The 18,983-nt window shown below is 39.4% G+C and overlaps 1 protein-coding gene across 2 annotated transcripts in view; it reads left to right on the top strand.

Moving 5' to 3' along the window:
* The window catches only part of Map3k7cl (MAP3K7 C-terminal like), a 72,107-nt gene that overhangs the window by 51,196 nt on the left and 1,928 nt on the right, over positions 1-18,983 (top strand). For both annotated transcript variants that reach the window (XM_042676949.1, XM_042676948.1), the window contains exon 4: positions 9,320-9,435. In XM_042676949.1, coding sequence (XP_042532883.1) covers positions 9,320-9,435 — 116 coding nt within the window. The remainder of the gene's footprint in view (positions 1-9,319; positions 9,436-18,983) is intronic.

Here is an 18,983-nt window from a genome sequence, read left to right as displayed (position 1 = left end):
TATGAACATTTATTGCTGAGTGCTACCCCTGTTTGTAGTTGATGCCTGTAAGCTTTAGTGTACACCCAGGGTATGAAGGATTGATGAAGGACAGTAAGGATCAAGAAGAGAGAACAGCATCTAAAAGCATATCCTTGTCTCCATGCTTAGCACAGAATAGTTTTTTTTTTTTTTTTTATAAAACAATTCTACAACAGTAAATCTGTCTCAAAAGCAAAGAAAATGCTTTATGTGAACCATCCATTTACAGAATGCACCTTCCTAATAGGCAGATTCAGGGCCTTTGTTGCACATATTGGTTCTTAGAGGTTTTTAACCAACTATCTCAATCCCAGTCCACTACGGGAGAATAACTCGTCTACAAAGCAAAGAGTCTGTGCCTGTCACTATTTGAGGAGGACTGGTTGTTTCTTTTTTTTGGGGGGGGGGTCTGGTTGTGGGGCCTGAACTCTGGGCCTGTGTGTTGTCCCTCAGCTCTTCAGCTCAAGGCTAGCACTCTACCACTTGAGCCACAGCGCCACTTCCGGCTTTTTTTTTCTGCTTATGTGGTATTGAGGAATCGAACCCATGGCATCAGGCATGCAAGGCAAGCGCTCTACCACTGAGCCACCTTCCCAGCCCACTGGTTGTTTCTTGATTACCTCTATTGGAGCTATAAAAACTGGCTTAGGGAAAAAAAACCAGTACCAGGTGGTTATTGTCAGTCTTTGCAAACCTTCAGATTCCACCAAGGCTTACAGAGTACCTCTTAGTATAGAATACCTGTTAGGCATGAGATGTTTTTCTATATATAATCTTATTTGTTCTTTACAACAACGATATGTTAACTATTAGATCTCTACTTTCCAAATGAGAAACTTGAAGTCAAAGTTTAATCTCCATGAATTTTCTTTCTTCCTATAGTTTCCTTAACTCTTTTTGTCGAATATATGAGCTATCTAAATTCCTTCAATAAGTAGTGGTTTTTTTGTTTCTCATGCGCAAATGTTCAAAACCACCTTGCAAAACTTGTTCAGACTTTCTGAGCCTAGTTGCACATTCTTTGGTAATTTATAAAGTGAAGGTATAAAATATCTATTTGGTGGATACTCTATCACCACTTTGACCCCCAAGATTTTTCAGTTGCTTTGCCAAGAATGTGAACATGTTGGAGCATGTAATTTGTGGTGCTTCTATTTTAGCAGAAGCCAGAAAAAGCCTTGGGCAAGAATAGCAGTGACAAACATTACTCTTGATGTCTCTATCAGTGCAAAATGTTTGGTGAGAGACCTCAGGGTAACGTAGGTGTTACAGGAACCATCTCTTACCAGGTTCAGAAGTAGGCTTTCACTTTGATCAAGGGCAAGTGGAAGATAGATTCTACTCTGCACAGGTTCCTTTTGTGGGACTAGGTTTCTAAATTCACCATGTCCATCAGGGACAGTATTTGGGTAAAACTTGTTTAGAAGATATGAGAAGAGAGGAGACCCACCGCAAGGGTGAATAAAAATCCATTAACTTTTCTTCAGATCTCAGTTTCCTGCTGTTTGCAATGACTGTCCTTTCTCTTTCTCTGTTCTGAAGGAAGGTGGAGAATTTTCATATTTCCAGGATTTGGGTCAAAACTAGGATCTGCTTACAGATTCACGGTATTGCTATAATTTGTCAACTGTGGTCTGGCCTATTTATGACTTGAAGTGATGCTATAATGTATTCTTCATTGTTTTGAAATGAGAAGTTTGGTTTTAAAATCAGGCAGAGGACATGATAATAAGTAAGTTGTGAGTTAAACTTGAAAACAGATACAGTTCAGAGACCAGATGATAAGTGACTCATGATAAACCTCCTCACAGGAATCCTAGTTCTGGAGCATGGGCATTGGCACAGACTGGTCTGGGTGTAGATCTTAGTTCTACAGTAGTTTTGTGAATTGAGGCATGTTGTTTGTTCTGTTTAATCTTTACTTTTCTCAATTACAGAGTAGAAGTAACAATATCTGTCTTGCATTGTGAGATTAAATGAGAAGGTCAGGCAGAGTGCTTGGCATAAAATTACTTTTATAAATAATCTGTTCATGTAAATTTCACAATAATCATTCATGTAAATTTCCTTCCTTCATGAAATTATTCATTGAATGAAATATTTAAGATCCAATCATTTGGATGTGTGACATGAAGTAAAAGAAGAATTTTTGAGTTTTGAGTTAGGGATACTGAGCTTCCGATGCCCTAGTCTTTCCATCAGGCCAAGGTATTTGGACACCAGCTTGATTTTTTTTTTTAAACTAAATTGAGCAATAGCTCTAAACCCTCTTAAAGTCCTTCCATCTGGTCAGAGATGACAGTGGCAGGTGTCTCTGTGGTACACACTGAACTTGCCTTTTCTCAGACAGACTGATAAGTCCAGAAACTGATGTCACCTCCATGAATAAACAATTTCAGAACTTCACTTAAATATCTGGTTATCCAAACAGCCTCTCCAGAAACTTCTCTTGGGACTGGCATCAACCCATCACTTGATATCTGGGAAATCAAATGGTAGAAGAGGAAGAAACCCCAGCATTCCATGGTTCTGCTGCAATAGTTTTTAACACCTATTTAGAACCATGACTAGAAAAGGCTCATGGGTGGGACTGGAAAGGGTTGGCATTTTCCCTCTCATGCACATGTTGAAATGTATGTTACATTTGTCATAACTGTCACTATTCCTGTGACTGCTCAGAAAACGTATATAGCTACCTTGGAGCTTTGAAATAGTACCTTTAATTTTTTTTTTTTCGAGAACTCAAGTCAGGGGTCATTAGGGCATACATTGTTGTAAAAGTGTGAGACTTTTTTTGAGTTACCTTTTAAGTTGCTTACATCAACAGAAAAGACGCGTAAATCTGTCTCACTTCAAGGTAATACAATGTGTAAGTTATGCAATGTAAGTAATAGTAAATACAAGTACTACAGTGTAGACACTCTACAAATTAGTTCCTAAAATACTTAAAATTCTAAGATCGTCAGGTTTTTATTGATAAGAAGTAGCCTGGACTATGGTATTTTTTTTTCTAAGTGTTAAGAGACATATGTTTGTTAATTTTGAGAGGCCTTGAAATGGAACATCACTCCCTTCTCCCCGGCCCAACAGATCACCCTGGGAATCAAGGAATAAATACCCAGTCTGCTCAGCCACTGTAGAATGTGCAGCTTCCTAAATATATCATCTGTGTGGGAAGCTGGGAGAGGAAAATTAAATTCTTACTTTTTTTTTTTAAGTGGATGAGGCCAGGAGTGTTTGGAAGGAGCCAAGTAGAAAACGGAAATGCTTAAGCCGGCTTTGCCCCGTGCTGGGAGCTGGTTGGCAGCTTCCCTTCCCACCCCGGCCCTCTCTTCAGCCCGAGTCCACTGTGAACCGGTGGCTCAGCTGTGTGGCATGGCTCAGGCTGCATTCTTGGAAGACGACCCTGCGGTTTCTCTCTTACTTCATCCTAGTTAAATCTGCCCTCGTGGTTTGGGCTGGATACCAGAGATAGTGGCAGCTCGCTGGCACTGCCCTGTAATTTAAAGCCTTTGGAGCTCCATCCTCAGGCAGCCACGGGAAGAAGCTGGGGTGGAGGAAACGAGGTGAAGGGAGAAATGACCCCCCCCCCCAAGGCTCTGACCCTCATCATCCAGGTTTCCAAGCTGGATTCAGGTGCTGTTAGGAGAATGTTTTAGCATAATTTCCTTAAATCGGGGTGTAGAATAGACAGGATGCCATTACATCAATTGTCTCTGCAGAGCGGTTTCTACGATCCCAGGGGATCCTGTTCTCCATCCTTAGGAATATCTTTGCTTTCATGTTGTTCAACCATGGATTCCTCTCTTTGGAATGCCACATTTCCTTCTTTAAACGAGTAGCTGGAGTAGCTATGTCCCGAAGTGTGGGAAATATAGCACAGTTCTGGAGAGGGTAAGAAGGAAGTTTTTTCCCCTGATGTAAAAAGAAATGATTTAAAAAAAAACACTTAATTCATTGCTCACCCATACCTTTCATGCGATTATTAACTGAACATCTCTCTGACAAGAATTGTCAAAAAATCAAGCAATGGAAATTAATAGTGTCACTTTTATTCCAGAAAGAGTAATAGAGTGGGTGGATAAGATGGCACTATAATATATCCAGAAAGAGGGATATGATCACAGTATACTGACCCATGTTCAGAAGTATCAGATGCAACTGCTCACTATAAACTAGTAATAGGCCCCCCTACCCAAAAAGAGAAATTAAAAGGTTAATAGACATTTTCCAGCTAGTTACAGCATGTAATCTTTTAAGTATTTCTTTAAGTTTTCATCAGAACATGAGTTACACAGGGTCTCAAGTGGCAGTGTTGTAAATGTCACACTACTTAATCCTATAAACTCCATAATAGAGAGTGAACTACTAGCTGGTGGCTCACACTTGTCATCCTAGCTACTCAGGAGGCTGAGATCTGAGGATAGCGGTTCAAAGCCAGCTCGGGCAGGAAAGTCCATGAGACTCTTATCTCCAATTAACCACCAGAAAACCAGAAGTGGCACTGTGGCTCAAGTGGTAAAGTGCTTGCCATGAGCTGAAGATCTGACGGACAGTGCCCAGGCCCAGAGTTCAAGCCCCACAACTAACCAAAAGAAAAAAGAAAAAAAAAAGAGTGAACTTCTTGGAGTACTCAAACTTTTATTCAGTGAACATGCTGGTCACAGATGGCCTCTTATTTGGTGAGGTCATAGGAATGTACAAGAGAACCACCATCAATAAGTCAGCAAGGACCTAATGTGCGCTCTCTCTCTCTCTCTCTCTCTCTCTCTCTCTCCCTCTCTCTCTCTCTCTCTCACATACACACACACATACACACACAGAATGTTATAGAGCAATGGGAGTATTTGGAATGTTTATCCAACACAATTCATTACTCTGTACTGTTTTTTTAAATAATAAGTATAAAACCAAAATTTCTTCATATTTTTGTTCTCAAGCATACCTATTGGGATGAGAACCCTATATTCACACACAAGTTTACTTGCCAAGTTTCCTAGGTGTGGGTCTTCTGGTGTCCTCTTTCTTTTAAGGACAAATCCTCCTGACCTGTGGACAGTTTTGAGTTCCCCAGCAACATCTGGGGTTAGCAGTGAAAAGATTGGGATTTGAAAAGGGTGAAAGGTTTGAAGAGTAACATTTAGGAGAGGTTGGGTAGCAAGGGGGTAAGCCTTGGATTGGGAGTCCTGGTAGCAATGCCTCAGAGGTTGGGTTGGCTTTATAGAAAAGTCTGATGAGAAAATCATTTATACATTAACACTCTTTACTAGAGCCAAAAACATACAAGGTAAAATTTACTAACTTAAAATTGTCTAAGTATATATAGTTGAGAATAGTCATATTGCATATATTATATACATACATTAAGTTTTATATATATTCACATTAGGCACATTGTATTCACATTAATTATATCATGTTCAGTCCCTAAAACTTCTTCATACTCTTGCTAAATTGAAACTTAGTCTCCAGAAAACAACTTATCAGGGCTGGGAATGTTGCTCAGTGGTAGAGTGCTTGCCTAGCATGCCTGAAGCCCTGGATTTAATTCTTCAGTACCACATAAACAGAAAAAGACAGAAATGGTACTGTGGCTCAAGTGGTAGAGTGCTAATCTTGAGCAAAAGAAGTTCAGGGACAGTGCCCAGGCCCTGAGTTCTAGTCTCAGGACTGGCAACACACACACACACACACACACACACACACACACACACACACACGACTTATCACCCCCTACCCTGCAGTCTCTGTCAACTTATGAGATAATTTTACAATGTTAAAGTGGGTGGTACAATGGGAACTCTTTTCTTTGCTTACTCTTTCATGTTCTCATGCAGATTGAGGGGCTCTGAACTGGGACCATGTTGTATGCCAAGTTCAGGCAAAGACAAAGTTTGTAGGAGCCAGAGCCTAAAATGATACCTGGTGTGTTGTCAGTCTCTGAAACATTGAGAATGTATATATTTTTTTGGCTTGTTCTTTTAAAACTCCTACTTCCTTATTTGTGGGAAATCTTGGAAATAATACTATGTAGGTGTAAGTTGCACAATCATCTTGATAAGAGCTTGATAAGAGATATTAAAAAGCTTCTAAAAAAACTATCAGTCAATTCTCATTCATCCTTAGAAGAATGATCACATTATTTACATATAATAGCCTAAGTTCCCTTCAACTAAGACTATTCAGCTAAAAAATGAACGGAAAAAAAACCTCTCCCTTAATAATAAGGACAGAGTCAGGTGCTGGTTCTCACATCTCTAATTCTAGCTACTCGAAAGGCTGAGATCTGAGGATCCAAATTCAAAGGGAGTGTGGGCAGATAAATCTGATAATGTGGTAGAAGGAAGGTAACAAGAAGCCCAGCTAAGTGAGTTGGAGAGGTCCTGAGTTCAAACCTCCTGTACTGGCATTAAAAAAAAAAGGACTGAAAAGTGAGAAGGAGAGGGAGGAGAAAAATATTCTCCTTAAAATTTTTGTTAATTTTTACTTTTTAAAATTAAATTACAGCATCAAAGGACATTTCTGCCTTTTACATGACGTTTCTCATCTATATTCTTTTTAGCATGCGAATTCTTGACACCAAGTTTCAGATTCTTTGGGCAATGGCTTCGTTCTCCAGTTGCTATCTAACTGTGCTGAATATGTATGGCTCAGACTGACTCAGGTGGCAAGTCCCATACTGAACTCTTGTTTTGACTGAGTATGGCCTCTGTGGTGTTCTAAAGGACAGGCTAGGATGTGTAAGCTTATGGCTGCCAGTAGGCAAATCCTTTAGCACGGCACAGATGATTTAACAGCTTGGCTGGGTACATTGCTTTCATTCCCTTGACTGTGATACCTGGCAATTTGCCAGTATAACAGGTGAAAATTGGTGAATGGGTGGTGATTTCTCGGGCACAGACAATGGGTGCCAGAAGTCTGAATTCCTTTGGCAACAGCTTCATCTCATGGGATGAGTTATACTGTGGTACTGCTGTACACTACTTTTCAAGTTGTTTCTGTATGAACAGGGATAATGGTCTCAATCAGCTGAGTTTATACTGTGACTGTGCTTATGAGTAGTAGGGAAGATGTTATGATTATTAGATTTTTACACAAAGTAGGTCATAACATATTTCACATAAAGGCAAATTCGGTCCTAACCTACTTAGAATTTTTTACCTCCTGAAATTTTATCTTTAATATAAGTTCATTGTACATATTAGTAGCATTTCAGTATGTGTGCACAGCTATTTAGAGTTTGATTTCTTTTAGAAGATCTTTACATAGATGACCTGTGATAAATGCAAATATCATGTTCTTGATCACTCAGATAGTAAAACTTACTTTTTATTATATCCCGAGCGGTATTGTGAAATATGACACCCACAGAAATCTGTGTCCTCGAAGAATATAAGAGCTACAAATACTAAGAAATTCATTCGTTTTCAATTTGCTGAAACAAAATCAGTGACAGTAAGACCTAGTGAGATACATAGCTTACACACACAGACTATTAATGAAGGAGTGGAATGAATCTATTTAAGACTGAATTCATATTTCTCAGATCATACATATTTTTCCATAAGTAATTGAAAAAGGTGGTTGAAAAACTATTTAAAAGATGATTAACTTTGCTGGGTAAGATGGTGCCTGGCTGTAGTCTCAACACACAGAGGCAGAGGCAGAAATATCACGTTTTATGCCAGCCTGGGCTATTTAGTGACACCTTATTTTTAAAAAAAAAAAAAAAAAGGAAAGAAAGGAAAAGGTAATTAACTAGTGTTCATATAATAGTGATTTTTAGTTGCAATTGCTAATGTAGAAATTAGAATTCTAAACTCCCTTAAATTCTAAACTGAATTTAATTTTTAAAATTTTAAACATTCTTTTTGTATTTTTTATTGTCATTATAGAGGTGATCTACAGAGAAGTTATAGTTATATAAGTCAGGTAAAGAGTGCATTTCTTTTTGGACAGTGTCACCCCTTCCCTCGCTCTCTCCCAATTCCCACACACAAATTGTACAGTTCATTTTCAACATAGTATCTATGCTGCATTTGTTCACCCTTTGTCCCTCCATTTCTGTACCCCCTCCCCCCATTATCCTCCTAAAGACAGATAAATAAACAAGATGAAGTGAAAACAAAAAGATCAACAAAAAAATCCTCTTGTTTCAATGTCCTGGAGTTCATTTTGATAAATATTACTTTCTATGATCAGAGGCATAGAGGCATTGTGTTTTTGTGTTCATCCCCTAAGTGTGTCTTCCTTCCGTCTCACTGTGTGTGAGTGCCTACAGTCTTGTATAATTTATCATGTCCCACTATGTTTTAGATCTAGTTTTCGCATAGGAGAGAACACACGTGCCATTTGGCTGAATTTTTTTTTTTTAATAGGAGGTTTTAGGGAGGGGAGGAGGATAGAATGAAGAGAGAATCAAGGGGAGAATACAGTCATAATATTCAATGTGCATCCATGAAAGCAGAGCTAGGAAACTTGAGGGGAGCATGGCGGGCTCAGGATATACGGGGCAGGGGAAGAATGGCAGAATGGTGACAGTGCTCAAGATGCAGTGCACCCATGCATTGCCATGTTGAAAGTGCTTTGTGCAACTGTTAAAAGAACATAAAGGATCATAAAAAATCATGCAACTTCTCTCCATCTATAAATATCACCATTTTTAAACTGAATTCTTAAAATCTATTCTAGACATAAAAGTTTTGCCATGTTGTCTTCTGAGAAAAGGAAAAATGTAGACCTGCTCTCTCTTCAGCCTCACGGTTTCGGACAGAGTTCTGTCCTTTCATATGAGTTTCTATGTTCTTGGCGGCAGCATCTCTTGGGGTTAGATTCTTGTCTCAGAAGAGAGCCTTTCTCACATGGTTCTTTCTATTCTGCAAGATGAGATTTTACTTTGGGCCAGTGGGCTAGAAAGCAAGAGGTAATTGAAGCAGGCAGCTAAAATCCTTCCCCACTACTGCCCTTCCCCAGGGCAGGGTGAAATTTATGAGGAGAATGGCAGACTCATTTTTCTTCCAACAAATGACAGGTAACTGATGTGTAATGGTTTCAGAATTCTGACTCCATTCTGAGATACCCGTGGATGTCACTAGAAGATGAATGTAGGGGTGATCAGTTCACCTCTCAATCTTCAGTCAAATGGAATCAGCCAGACGCTACACACATGTTGAGTGACCATGCTGTGATTGTGCAGAATACAGTATCTTCCCCTAAAGAACACAAGAAGAATGCTATGTTGGTCATGAATTCTGATACAGGGACACAAACTGATTCGTTCTTTCTGTTGTTTGTGAAGCCGCTACCGCCCTGTCATGACTCCGTGGAATCCATGCAGGTGTTCAAGCAGCACTGCCAAATCGCAGAGGAGTACCATGAAGTCAAGAAAGAAATTGCCCTCCTGGAGGAAAGGAAGTAAGTGCTTTCCCTCTGAGCCCCTTCTGGCAAAATCTGGGGGAAGCGGGAGGAGAGAGAATTATGGGAAGAATCCAAATGGCTCTGCTAGCGATTGTTTTTTACTTTTGTAGACTATAAACAAGAACAGCAGGTGTGCTTTCTACTCAAAATGGTTTTTTAAAAAATAATAAGAGGGTTTTGTTAGGGTTTCCTGTGTTCTCTATGAATGTACCCAGGGACATCAGAGCATTTTTGGCTCTGGGTGGATTTTAATTAATGCTTAAATGGTAGAGTTCCCATATTATATGGAGAGCCACTGGGATAGATTTTTTTTGGAAACATGTAAACGTATTGGCTGACTAACTGCATTTTATAGTCTTGAGTTTTTATCTTGATACCCTTTATTGCTCTTATAGTTTTGCTTTGGGGAATTATATACAGTTCTATTAATTAGTGGTCTAATTTTATTCACTCATAACTTTCTGTTTCAGAATCCTCATTTTTAATTGTACTAGCTTCTGTTGACATCTACCCCAGTGACTCCTTAATTTTTTATTTTTCTAAAACATCAGATAGATATCTTGCCAGTTTTTACTTACATCTTTATTAGTGAAATCTGTTGATGAATGTTTATACCTCTTGGTAGGTAGCATTTGCCACTAAAAACATGTTAGGTCAAGTGTACCCCCCCACCCTGCCCCACTGAATCTGAGGTCTTGTCCATTATGGAGAGAGAGAGAGAGAGAGAGGGGCAGAGAGAGACAGAGAGACAGAGACAGAGAGAGACACAGAGAGACAGAGACAGAGAAAGAGAGAGACAGAGAGAGAAAGAGAGAGACAGAGAAACAGAAAGAAACAGAGACAGAATGTGTGTATGTGTGTGTGTGTGTGTGTGTGTGTGTGTGTGTGTGTGTGTGTGTGTGTGTGTGTGTGTATGCCAATACTGAGATTTGAATTCAGGGCCTTAGCTTTTTCCCCTCACAGCTAGCACTGTACCACTTGAGTTACACCTATGCTTTTGGTTTTCTGCTAGTTAACTAGAGATAAGAGCCTCACAGACTTTCCTGCTCTGGGTGGATTCTCAGATCTTAGCTCCCTGAGTAGCTGGGATTACAGGCATGAATGAGCCATAATAGCACCTGTCTATTATGTGGTCTTTGAAACTTGTATTTTCTGCTTATGTTAAGAAAATGATAACTTATGGGTATACCACAATATTAAAGTCAGAGTAAATAGAAAGTGGATAGCAGACTAGCTGAGGTACTTCACACAGCCTTCCAGGACCATGAAGAATTGGACCAGCCTCTACCGAGGTACTCATCTACTCGTGTGTGCCTGCAGAACTCAGCTATTTCCTCTTCAATTTACGTGAACTCTTTTTCTAAACATTTGGCTAGCTATGGGGCAAAAGGTAAATTCTGATTATGGTTTTGTTTCGTTTTGAGACAAGGTCTGGCTTTGTAGCTTATGATGACCCGAAACACAATATGTAACCCATGCTTGTCTTGAGCTCTTGTTCCTTCTGACACTTTCAGCCTCATGCTGGGATTATAGAAATGTGTCACCATGTCTGGAAGGCCAAACTCTTTTATTATTGTTTATTCTTTCTTTTACATAAGGATTTTCCAACTTCCTTTTTGTCCATTCTCAGTTCTTCCATTTGGGACATACTGCTTTAACTCTGTGTTCATGCAGTTCTAGGAATAGATCCTACGTACATGACAGACAGGGTTTTACCACTACTCCACAACCCCAGCCCTCTGTCTGGCTTCTTATCCTGGCATAGCTTCCAAGATCTACCATAGAATGACCATGCAACTCCATAAAACTTCTGATTTCTTTACTACCTTCAGTTGTTCTGGCCTGTTCTGCTTTCTCATGGCAGGTGGTATAGGTATATCCTTCATCTGAGCTTTGCTCACAATACATTCCACTACAAAATAGCCTTTTTCCTTTATGCCTACCCAGACTCAGTCTTACTTAAGGAAGGCTTAGTCCATAGCCATGATCCCAAGGATTCAGTACTTTTCTTCAACAAAACATTTTATTTATTTATTTTTTTTGTTGGCCGTGGGGCTTGAACTCTGGGCCTGGGCACTGTCCCTGCGCTCTTCAGCTCAAGGCGAGAGCTCTATCTCTTAAACCACAGCTCCACTTCTGGTTTTCTAGTGGTTTATTGGAGATAGGAGTCTCACAGACTTTTCTGCCCTTGCTGGCTTTGAACCATGATCCCCAGATCTCAGCCTCCTGAGTAGCTAGGATTACAGGCGTGAGCCACGGGCACCCGGCAACAAAACATTTTTGAGGGTACTTTTTGTAGGTTAGCATTGTCAATAGTTATGTTTATTTCCTGCCTTTATGACTGTATTGTTCCTGCAAACACAGGATTTTAGCATATCTTTAGATCCTGATCATTTATTGTGAAGCTATAAATAGGGTTAAATATGAATGAGGATGATTAGGCAATTGTGGGTTATAGTATATCCTGTGTGTACATGTTATTTATAATTTATATGGTCTATATTTAAAATAGTCAATATTCATACTAAAGAGATGCTATAAAGATAAAAATTTACATCATAAGAGTTAATGTCTTAATTGTTGCCACTAACACTTTATTGAAGCAGAAATTAATTTTGCAACAAAACTTTTCTTGAACAGCTTTTGTTTTCAAGCAAGATAAATTGGGCCAGATGGATTTGACCCAAGTAATTAGCTCTCCATTTTTTGATGATTCTGGTGAAAATTTATTCCCATCGTTTTATAAAGTGTGGCTGATTGTGTTGCCCCTGGTGGTTGGCTGGCATAACTATGCTACATTCTAAGAAAGATGCTAAGTAAAGTGTTTTAAAAGAGACTTCTTTATTGGAGTTGTTCAAGCATAGTCTAAAATTCAGATTCTAGACTGAACTTTTCTTACATCTCCAGAGGAGGTCTCTCTGGCTCAAGTTTGAGAGAATTTGCAGAGGTGAGATTAGAAGAGTTGGTATGATTGTCATCAAGTCGATTGGATGGATAAAGTAATAGATATTTTCTAGATTATGAGCTCACTATGAGATAAATACTATGTAAAGATTAATTTCTAGTTTTTGACCAATGATGCAGAGAAATATTGTTCCTACTTTTATCAAAACTTTTTTTGTCTTTATAGTGTAAGAGAGAGAGGGGAAGAGAGGAAGAAGGAGAGGGGGAGGGAGAAGGAAATGGAGAGGTAAGGGAAGAGGAAAACAGGAAGGAGAGAGAAGGAGAGGGAGGAGGAAGGGAAGGTGAGAGAGAGAAAGAAAGAATTTTACTGAACTATTTTAAATGTTACCAAGGATTCTGATATCTTTAAAGAACTCCTGAGAAGCATGAGACCCTGAATTCAAATGCCAGTATTGCCAAAACAAAACAAGCAAGCTTCTGCTATCATTTTTCCTAGGTCTTTTTCTATGCGAGAATGTATTTTCACAAAACTGCATATATTGCAAAATGCTTAAGTGTTTTACAATTGTTATTATAAAAGTAATGTACAGGGCTGGGAAGGTGGCTCAGTGGTAGAATGCTTGCCTTGCATGCATGAGGCCCTGGGTTCGATTCCTCAGCACCACATAAGCAAAAAAAAAAAAAAGAAAAAAGCCGGAAGTGGCGCTGTGGCTCAAGTGGTAGAGCGCTAGCCTTGAGCTGAAGAGCTGAGGGACAGCGCCCAGGCCCAGAGTTCAGGCTCCACAACTGGACCCCATCCCCCCAAAAAAAGTGATGTACAGAGGGGTTACAGTTACATAAGTCAGGTAATGAGTACATTTCTTCATGGACAGTGTCACTCCTTTGCAGCATGCTTTTAAAACATAAACATTATAAACCTTTAGACACAGTTCATAAGCTTTTTGTGTATATAATAGAGATTCACAGAAATGCGATAGAGAGATCTTATGGAATTTAAAATCTATTAATGTGCTTGTCAGAAAATAAAAGAATGTGATCAAATTACAATCAGTTTCCTTTATTGCAATTATTTTGTCTCAGCCAGAAGGGGGCAACCTGCTCATGTGATCTATGTATAAAGTTCATCAGTGCTCTGGTGCTTATACTATTGACTTCAATTATCAGTAAAAAGAGACTTTAAAAAAGTTAGGTGCCTGGCGCCAGTGGCTCACGCCTGTAATCCTAGCTACTTAGGAGGCTGAGATCTAGGATCATGATTCGAAGCCAGCCTGGGCAGGAAAGACTGTGAGGCTCCTATCTCCAATAAACCACTAGAAAACTGGAAGTGGTGCTGTAGCTCAAGGGGTAGAGCGCTCACCTTGAGCTGAAGAGCTGAGGGACAGCGTTCAGACCCAGAGTTCAAGCCCCACAATCGACAAAAAAAAAAAAAAAGATATATTTGGGGGTTTAACCTCAGTGTTTTTCAATATTCCACCAAGTTGTGCAACCAACTGTCACCACAAATTTAAACCATTTTACCACCTCCCAAAAGCAGCATGTACCCCTATACAGTCCCTCCCTATTTTTTCACTCACACCAGTCCTGGGGCTTGAACTCAGAGCCTGGGTACTGTCCCTGCGCTTCTTTGGCTCAAGACTAGCACCCTACCACTTGAGCCACAGTGCTACTTCCAGCCTTTTCTGTGTGTGGGGAACTGAGGAACCGAACCCAGGGCTTCATGCATACAAGGCAAGCACTCTACCACTGAGCTACATGCCAGGCAGTCCCTCTATTTCTGGCTATTGGTAAACACCCACCTATCTTCTGGCTTTATGGATTAGCTCCTGATTTTATCTAGGTAGTCTTTTGTGATTATCATCCTCCCTTAGCGTAATGTTTTCAAGGTTCATTTATATTTTACCATGCACCAGCACTTCATTTCCTTTGACTGAAATTGTCCCTTTGCATAGATACACATTTGATTTAACCTTTTAACAGCCAATGGGCATTTGGGTTGTTTGACTTTTGGCCCATTTTGAATAAAGTGCTTATAAAATAGTTATGGGGATGTTTTCAATTCCCTGTGCCTGTATCTGGAAGTAGAAATGCTAGACAATAAATGCCAAGGTGTGTGTGTGTGTGTGTGTGTGTGTGTGTGTTCAAGTCTAGGGACTTGAACTTAGGGCCTGGTCTACGTCCCTAAGCTTTTTTTGGGGGGTGGGGGGGGAGGAGGTCCGGTCTGAACTCTGGGCCTGGGCGCTGTCCCTCAGCTCTTCAGCTCAAGACTAGCACTCTACCACTTGAGCCACAGTGCCACTTCCAGCTTTTTTTTTCTGCTTATGTGGTGCTGAGGAATCGAACCCAGGGTTTCATGCATGCAAGGCAAGCGCTCCACCACTGAGCCACCTTCCCAGCCCTACGTCCCTAAGCTTTTGTGCTCAAGGGTAAAACTCTACCACTTGAGGTACAGCTTTACTTCTGGCTTCTTCTTCTTGATTTTTTTTTTTTTTTTTGGTAGTTAATTGGACATAAGAGTCTCAGAGACTTTCTTGCCTGGGATGGCTTCAAGCTGTGATCTTTAGATCTGAGCCTCCTGAGTAGCTAGGATTACCAGCGTATATTATGCAGAAAACAATTTTGCAGATTCTCAACTTCACCATAAGATTACTGTAATTGTAGTTCTCTTCCCCATATTACATGATATTGAAGAGAGTAATAGAAATGCTAACCAGGAAATCAAAGATAAGACCACATCCTATCTAATTACAAGTATTGATTTGGTCTTCATATCATCTCTCTGCAAGATATTTCTGAAGCTTGATATGCCATAGTTTAATTATAAACCACTAATGAATGAACATAAATATGTCTATATAAATAGGTCCTAGACAGGAGACAACAGACATTTTGGCAGTTTTTATTGAATATCTGTACAATTGCTTATCAAGAACATGAAACTGTTGCATCTTCATGAGTCTAGTAAAAAAGAAATTATTAGTTACTTTCTCTAATGCAGGATGATTAGACAATCTGGACCATTCTTTGTAGTTACAAAATTAATGTTTTGTGACATTATGTTTATTTATTTGTTTGTTTTTTATAGGCATGGGGCTTGAACTTAGGGCCTGGTCTCTGAGCTCTATCACTCAAGGCTAACACTCTATCACTTTCAACCTAGCTCCACTTCTGTTTTTCTGGTGGTTAATTGGAAATAAGAGTCTCCTGGACTTTCCTGTCCAGGCTGCTTTGATCCATGATTCTCAGATCTCATCCTCTGGAGTAACTAAGATACCTGTGTGGGCCATCAGGACCCAGCCTATTATATTTGATTATCAACATTTTTTGCTTTAAACTATGCTCCAGGGCCTAGAGCACTAACCATTTAATCAGCAAGATGGGCTTTGATAGATACCTTTTTTCTTATTTGCTGCATAACATTTTTAATTTAATGGAGCATTTTGAGTTTTATTTTCTCCTTTTAAAAATGTAAGCTTTCTCTGAAGTACCAATTTCTTCCATTCTTCATTTGGAAAATGCATTTATGGGGAAAATATTTTATTCTAAACACTACAGAAGACTGAAGAACGAACAGGGCCCAAAGAGCATCATGTGTTTGTTGGTCTATGACCCAGATTGTTCTTAGCTGTCCCCAATTGGCAACTTTCTTTCCAAGGCCTGTTTTTCTCCAGTGGACTCCATGGTGGGTGCACAGAGCTATCTGTTGAGTATAGGAACATTAAAAATACTATTCTGACTTAGTTTTTCATCCTCTTTCTGATATCTTTATTCTGATGGTTTCAAACTTATAGAAAAGTTGCTGAAGTAGTATTATAATCTCATAGGTCCTTCCACGATTTATTAATTACTTAACACTTCTCTACTTGTGTTTCATTCTTCCTCAAAAAACTGCTGGGGTGCCAGTAGCTCACGCCTTTAATCCTAGTTACTCAGGAGGCTGAGATCTGAGGATCGTGATTCAAAGCCAGCCCAGGCAGAAAGGGCCGTGAGACTCTTATCTCCAGTAAACCACTCAAAAAATCAGAAGTGGCATTGTGGCTCAAGTAGTAGAGTGCTAGCCTTGAGCTAAAGAGCTGAGGGACAGTGCCCAGGCCCAGAGTTCAAGCCCCATGATAGACAGAAAACAAACAAACAAAAAACCAAACAAACAAAAATAACTGCTGAGGTTTATTTTGTTTGGCACACACAAACACACATATGTAGATAGATGATGGAAATACATGTATAGACATGAATATGCACACACCATCATGACCTGTGCCCTAAATGCTTTTTAAAAATATAATTTAATATCATTTCCTAAATGCTTTAGCGAATGTTTGCTAAGAACAAGGATGTTCTATCATTAAGATCAAGAAAGTTAAAAAAATTAAAATTGAGGAAGTTAGGTCCAAATCTACCATTGTCTAGATCATAATTCATATTCAGATTGTATCAATTTTCTACTAAGGTCCTTCAAAGGTATATTTTTTTCAGTCCAGAATTACACATTGTACCTACGTGTCTCTTTGGTTTTTTTATGTATGGAACATTTCTTAACATTTGTTGAAGACAGCAGATGTAGAGCCTCTCTCAATTCTGACAGCATGGTGTTGGTTGTGACTTAGATGTGAGTTATGCAGAAACCATACAGAAGTCCTTCACAGTGCACACAATGTCTGTCTGTTGCAACAGTAGAGACACTCTCTAGTTAGACTTTCTAGGTTCTCTTCTTTGCTAGTACTGGGGTTTGACGTTAGAGCCTTATACTTGCTAAGCAGTGCTCTACCACTTGAGCCATGCTTCCATCCCTTTCTTTGCTTTAGTTAGGAAGGGTCTGGGATTTTGGCCTAAGGGCTCCTCCAGGCTCCTGGGTCCCTGAGATAACAGGGCATACTACCATGCTCCAGCTCATTAGTTGGGACTGGTCTCTCTTTTTTCCCAGGCTGTCCTTAAAATGTGACCTGCTTTGTCTGTTTTCCATCTAGCTGGGATTAAAAACATGAACTACTGCCCCCAGCCCTGTCCATGCTTTTACATTTTTTGCAATTAATGAGGAATTTCCGAGAATACAGTTAACTTCTCATCAGACTTTTAACTACTAGTTTGCGAATCTGGTCTTCCCTTTTTTCAATATTTATGTATGCCTTATAGTGTATATAAGACCAATATTATTTACAAGTGAATATGTATATGTGGAAATGGTTTAGGTTTGTGTTTAAAGTTTGTTTTTTTTTTTTAATGAATACTCTTTTTCTATTCAGTACCAACCCATACTGGCATAGTTCAATTGGGTATGTAGTTAGGATTCTCCCTTGCTCCTAGAAACCCTGATCATCTTCCTGAATACTACTATAGTGCTTTTCTTTCTTTTATTTTTGGTCTGTATCGGGCTTGAGCTTAGGGCCTGAGCACTGTCCCTTAGCTTACTTACTGAAGGCTACTATTCTACCACTTTGAGTCACAGCGCCACTTCTAGTTTTCTGGTGGTTAATTGGAGCTAAGAGACTCATGGACTTTTCTGTCCAGGTTGGCTTGGAACGCAGTCCTCAGATCTCAGCCTACTGAGTAGCTAAGATTACAGGCATCACCCAGTGACATTCGGCTTGTTCTTTTCTTTATCTTAAGTAATATCAGGTCAGTATCTGATTAGATCAAGAGATAGAAGAAGAAAAGTATTTAGACATGAGGTCAACAGTAGTGATGAATGATTATAATGAAGACAATAGTTGCATGTCTTACAAGGGAGGCTAGGTTGTTAGTGCTTTAAACAAGTCTTTATCCCTATTCCCTGAGAATACACTCACAGAACCTCAAGGGCTTTTGAGGATGGAACAGAGGAGTCAAGCTGACTGAGGCTTGGGTCTGAAATTGGCATTAGTATGCCCCAGGCTTTGAATACAGCTTCCATACAACATGCTGTGTCTGCACTACTGATTATCCAGGTCTTTTCACTAAGTTAGCTATGCATAGACATTTTCTTTAAAAATTGGTGTTCTCTGCTGGGGAGACTAGAGGATAATGATGAAAGGGGTAATATCAATTGATTGAGATACATTGTACTTATAGACATAGATTGAATGTTAATTCATTTGTACAACTACTTAAAGATAATAAAAATTAACATCCTCTATGGTGTAAGATTTTGAAATTGTGGATTTGATGCATTGGTGTGACTTAAATGAATTTTTTTTAGGAACTAGTACAATTTTCCAATGTGAACATCAGCATTACAGAGCTTTTCCTTTAGGAAATTCATGTAGAAGGCTGGCCACCTTCAACAAATAAGTTGAGTGTGGTGCCTTACTCATAATCCTTGCCAAACAGGAGGCATAAGTAGGAAGATTGTGATCCATGGCCCGATCAAGCAAAAGTATGAGAAAACATATCTGAAGCATAAATAAGACTAAAAGTTAATGTGGAAGGAAGCGTGGCTCAAGTGGTAGAGCACTTGCCTAGCAACCCTGAAGCCTTGAGTTCAAGCCCTGGTTTCAAAGAATAAAGCAAAGAAACACATGCAGAAAACTATATATCTAAGCACTGGGCTTTGCCTCATGGAGAAGAAAGAAATGTGAAATAAAGAATTAATTTAGGTCATTCTGCACCTAGAATAACCTGGTGTTCTTTGGGTTATCAGGTTCATGGACTATGTTTGCTCCTTGTTA

Source organism: Dipodomys spectabilis, unplaced genomic scaffold (assembly GCF_019054845.1).
Source record: "Dipodomys spectabilis isolate Male_0828 unplaced genomic scaffold, ASM1905484v1 ptg000032l, whole genome shotgun sequence".
Lineage (NCBI taxonomy): Eukaryota > Metazoa > Chordata > Mammalia > Rodentia > Heteromyidae > Dipodomys > Dipodomys spectabilis.
This window is presented reverse-complemented; position numbering and strand designations above follow the sequence as displayed.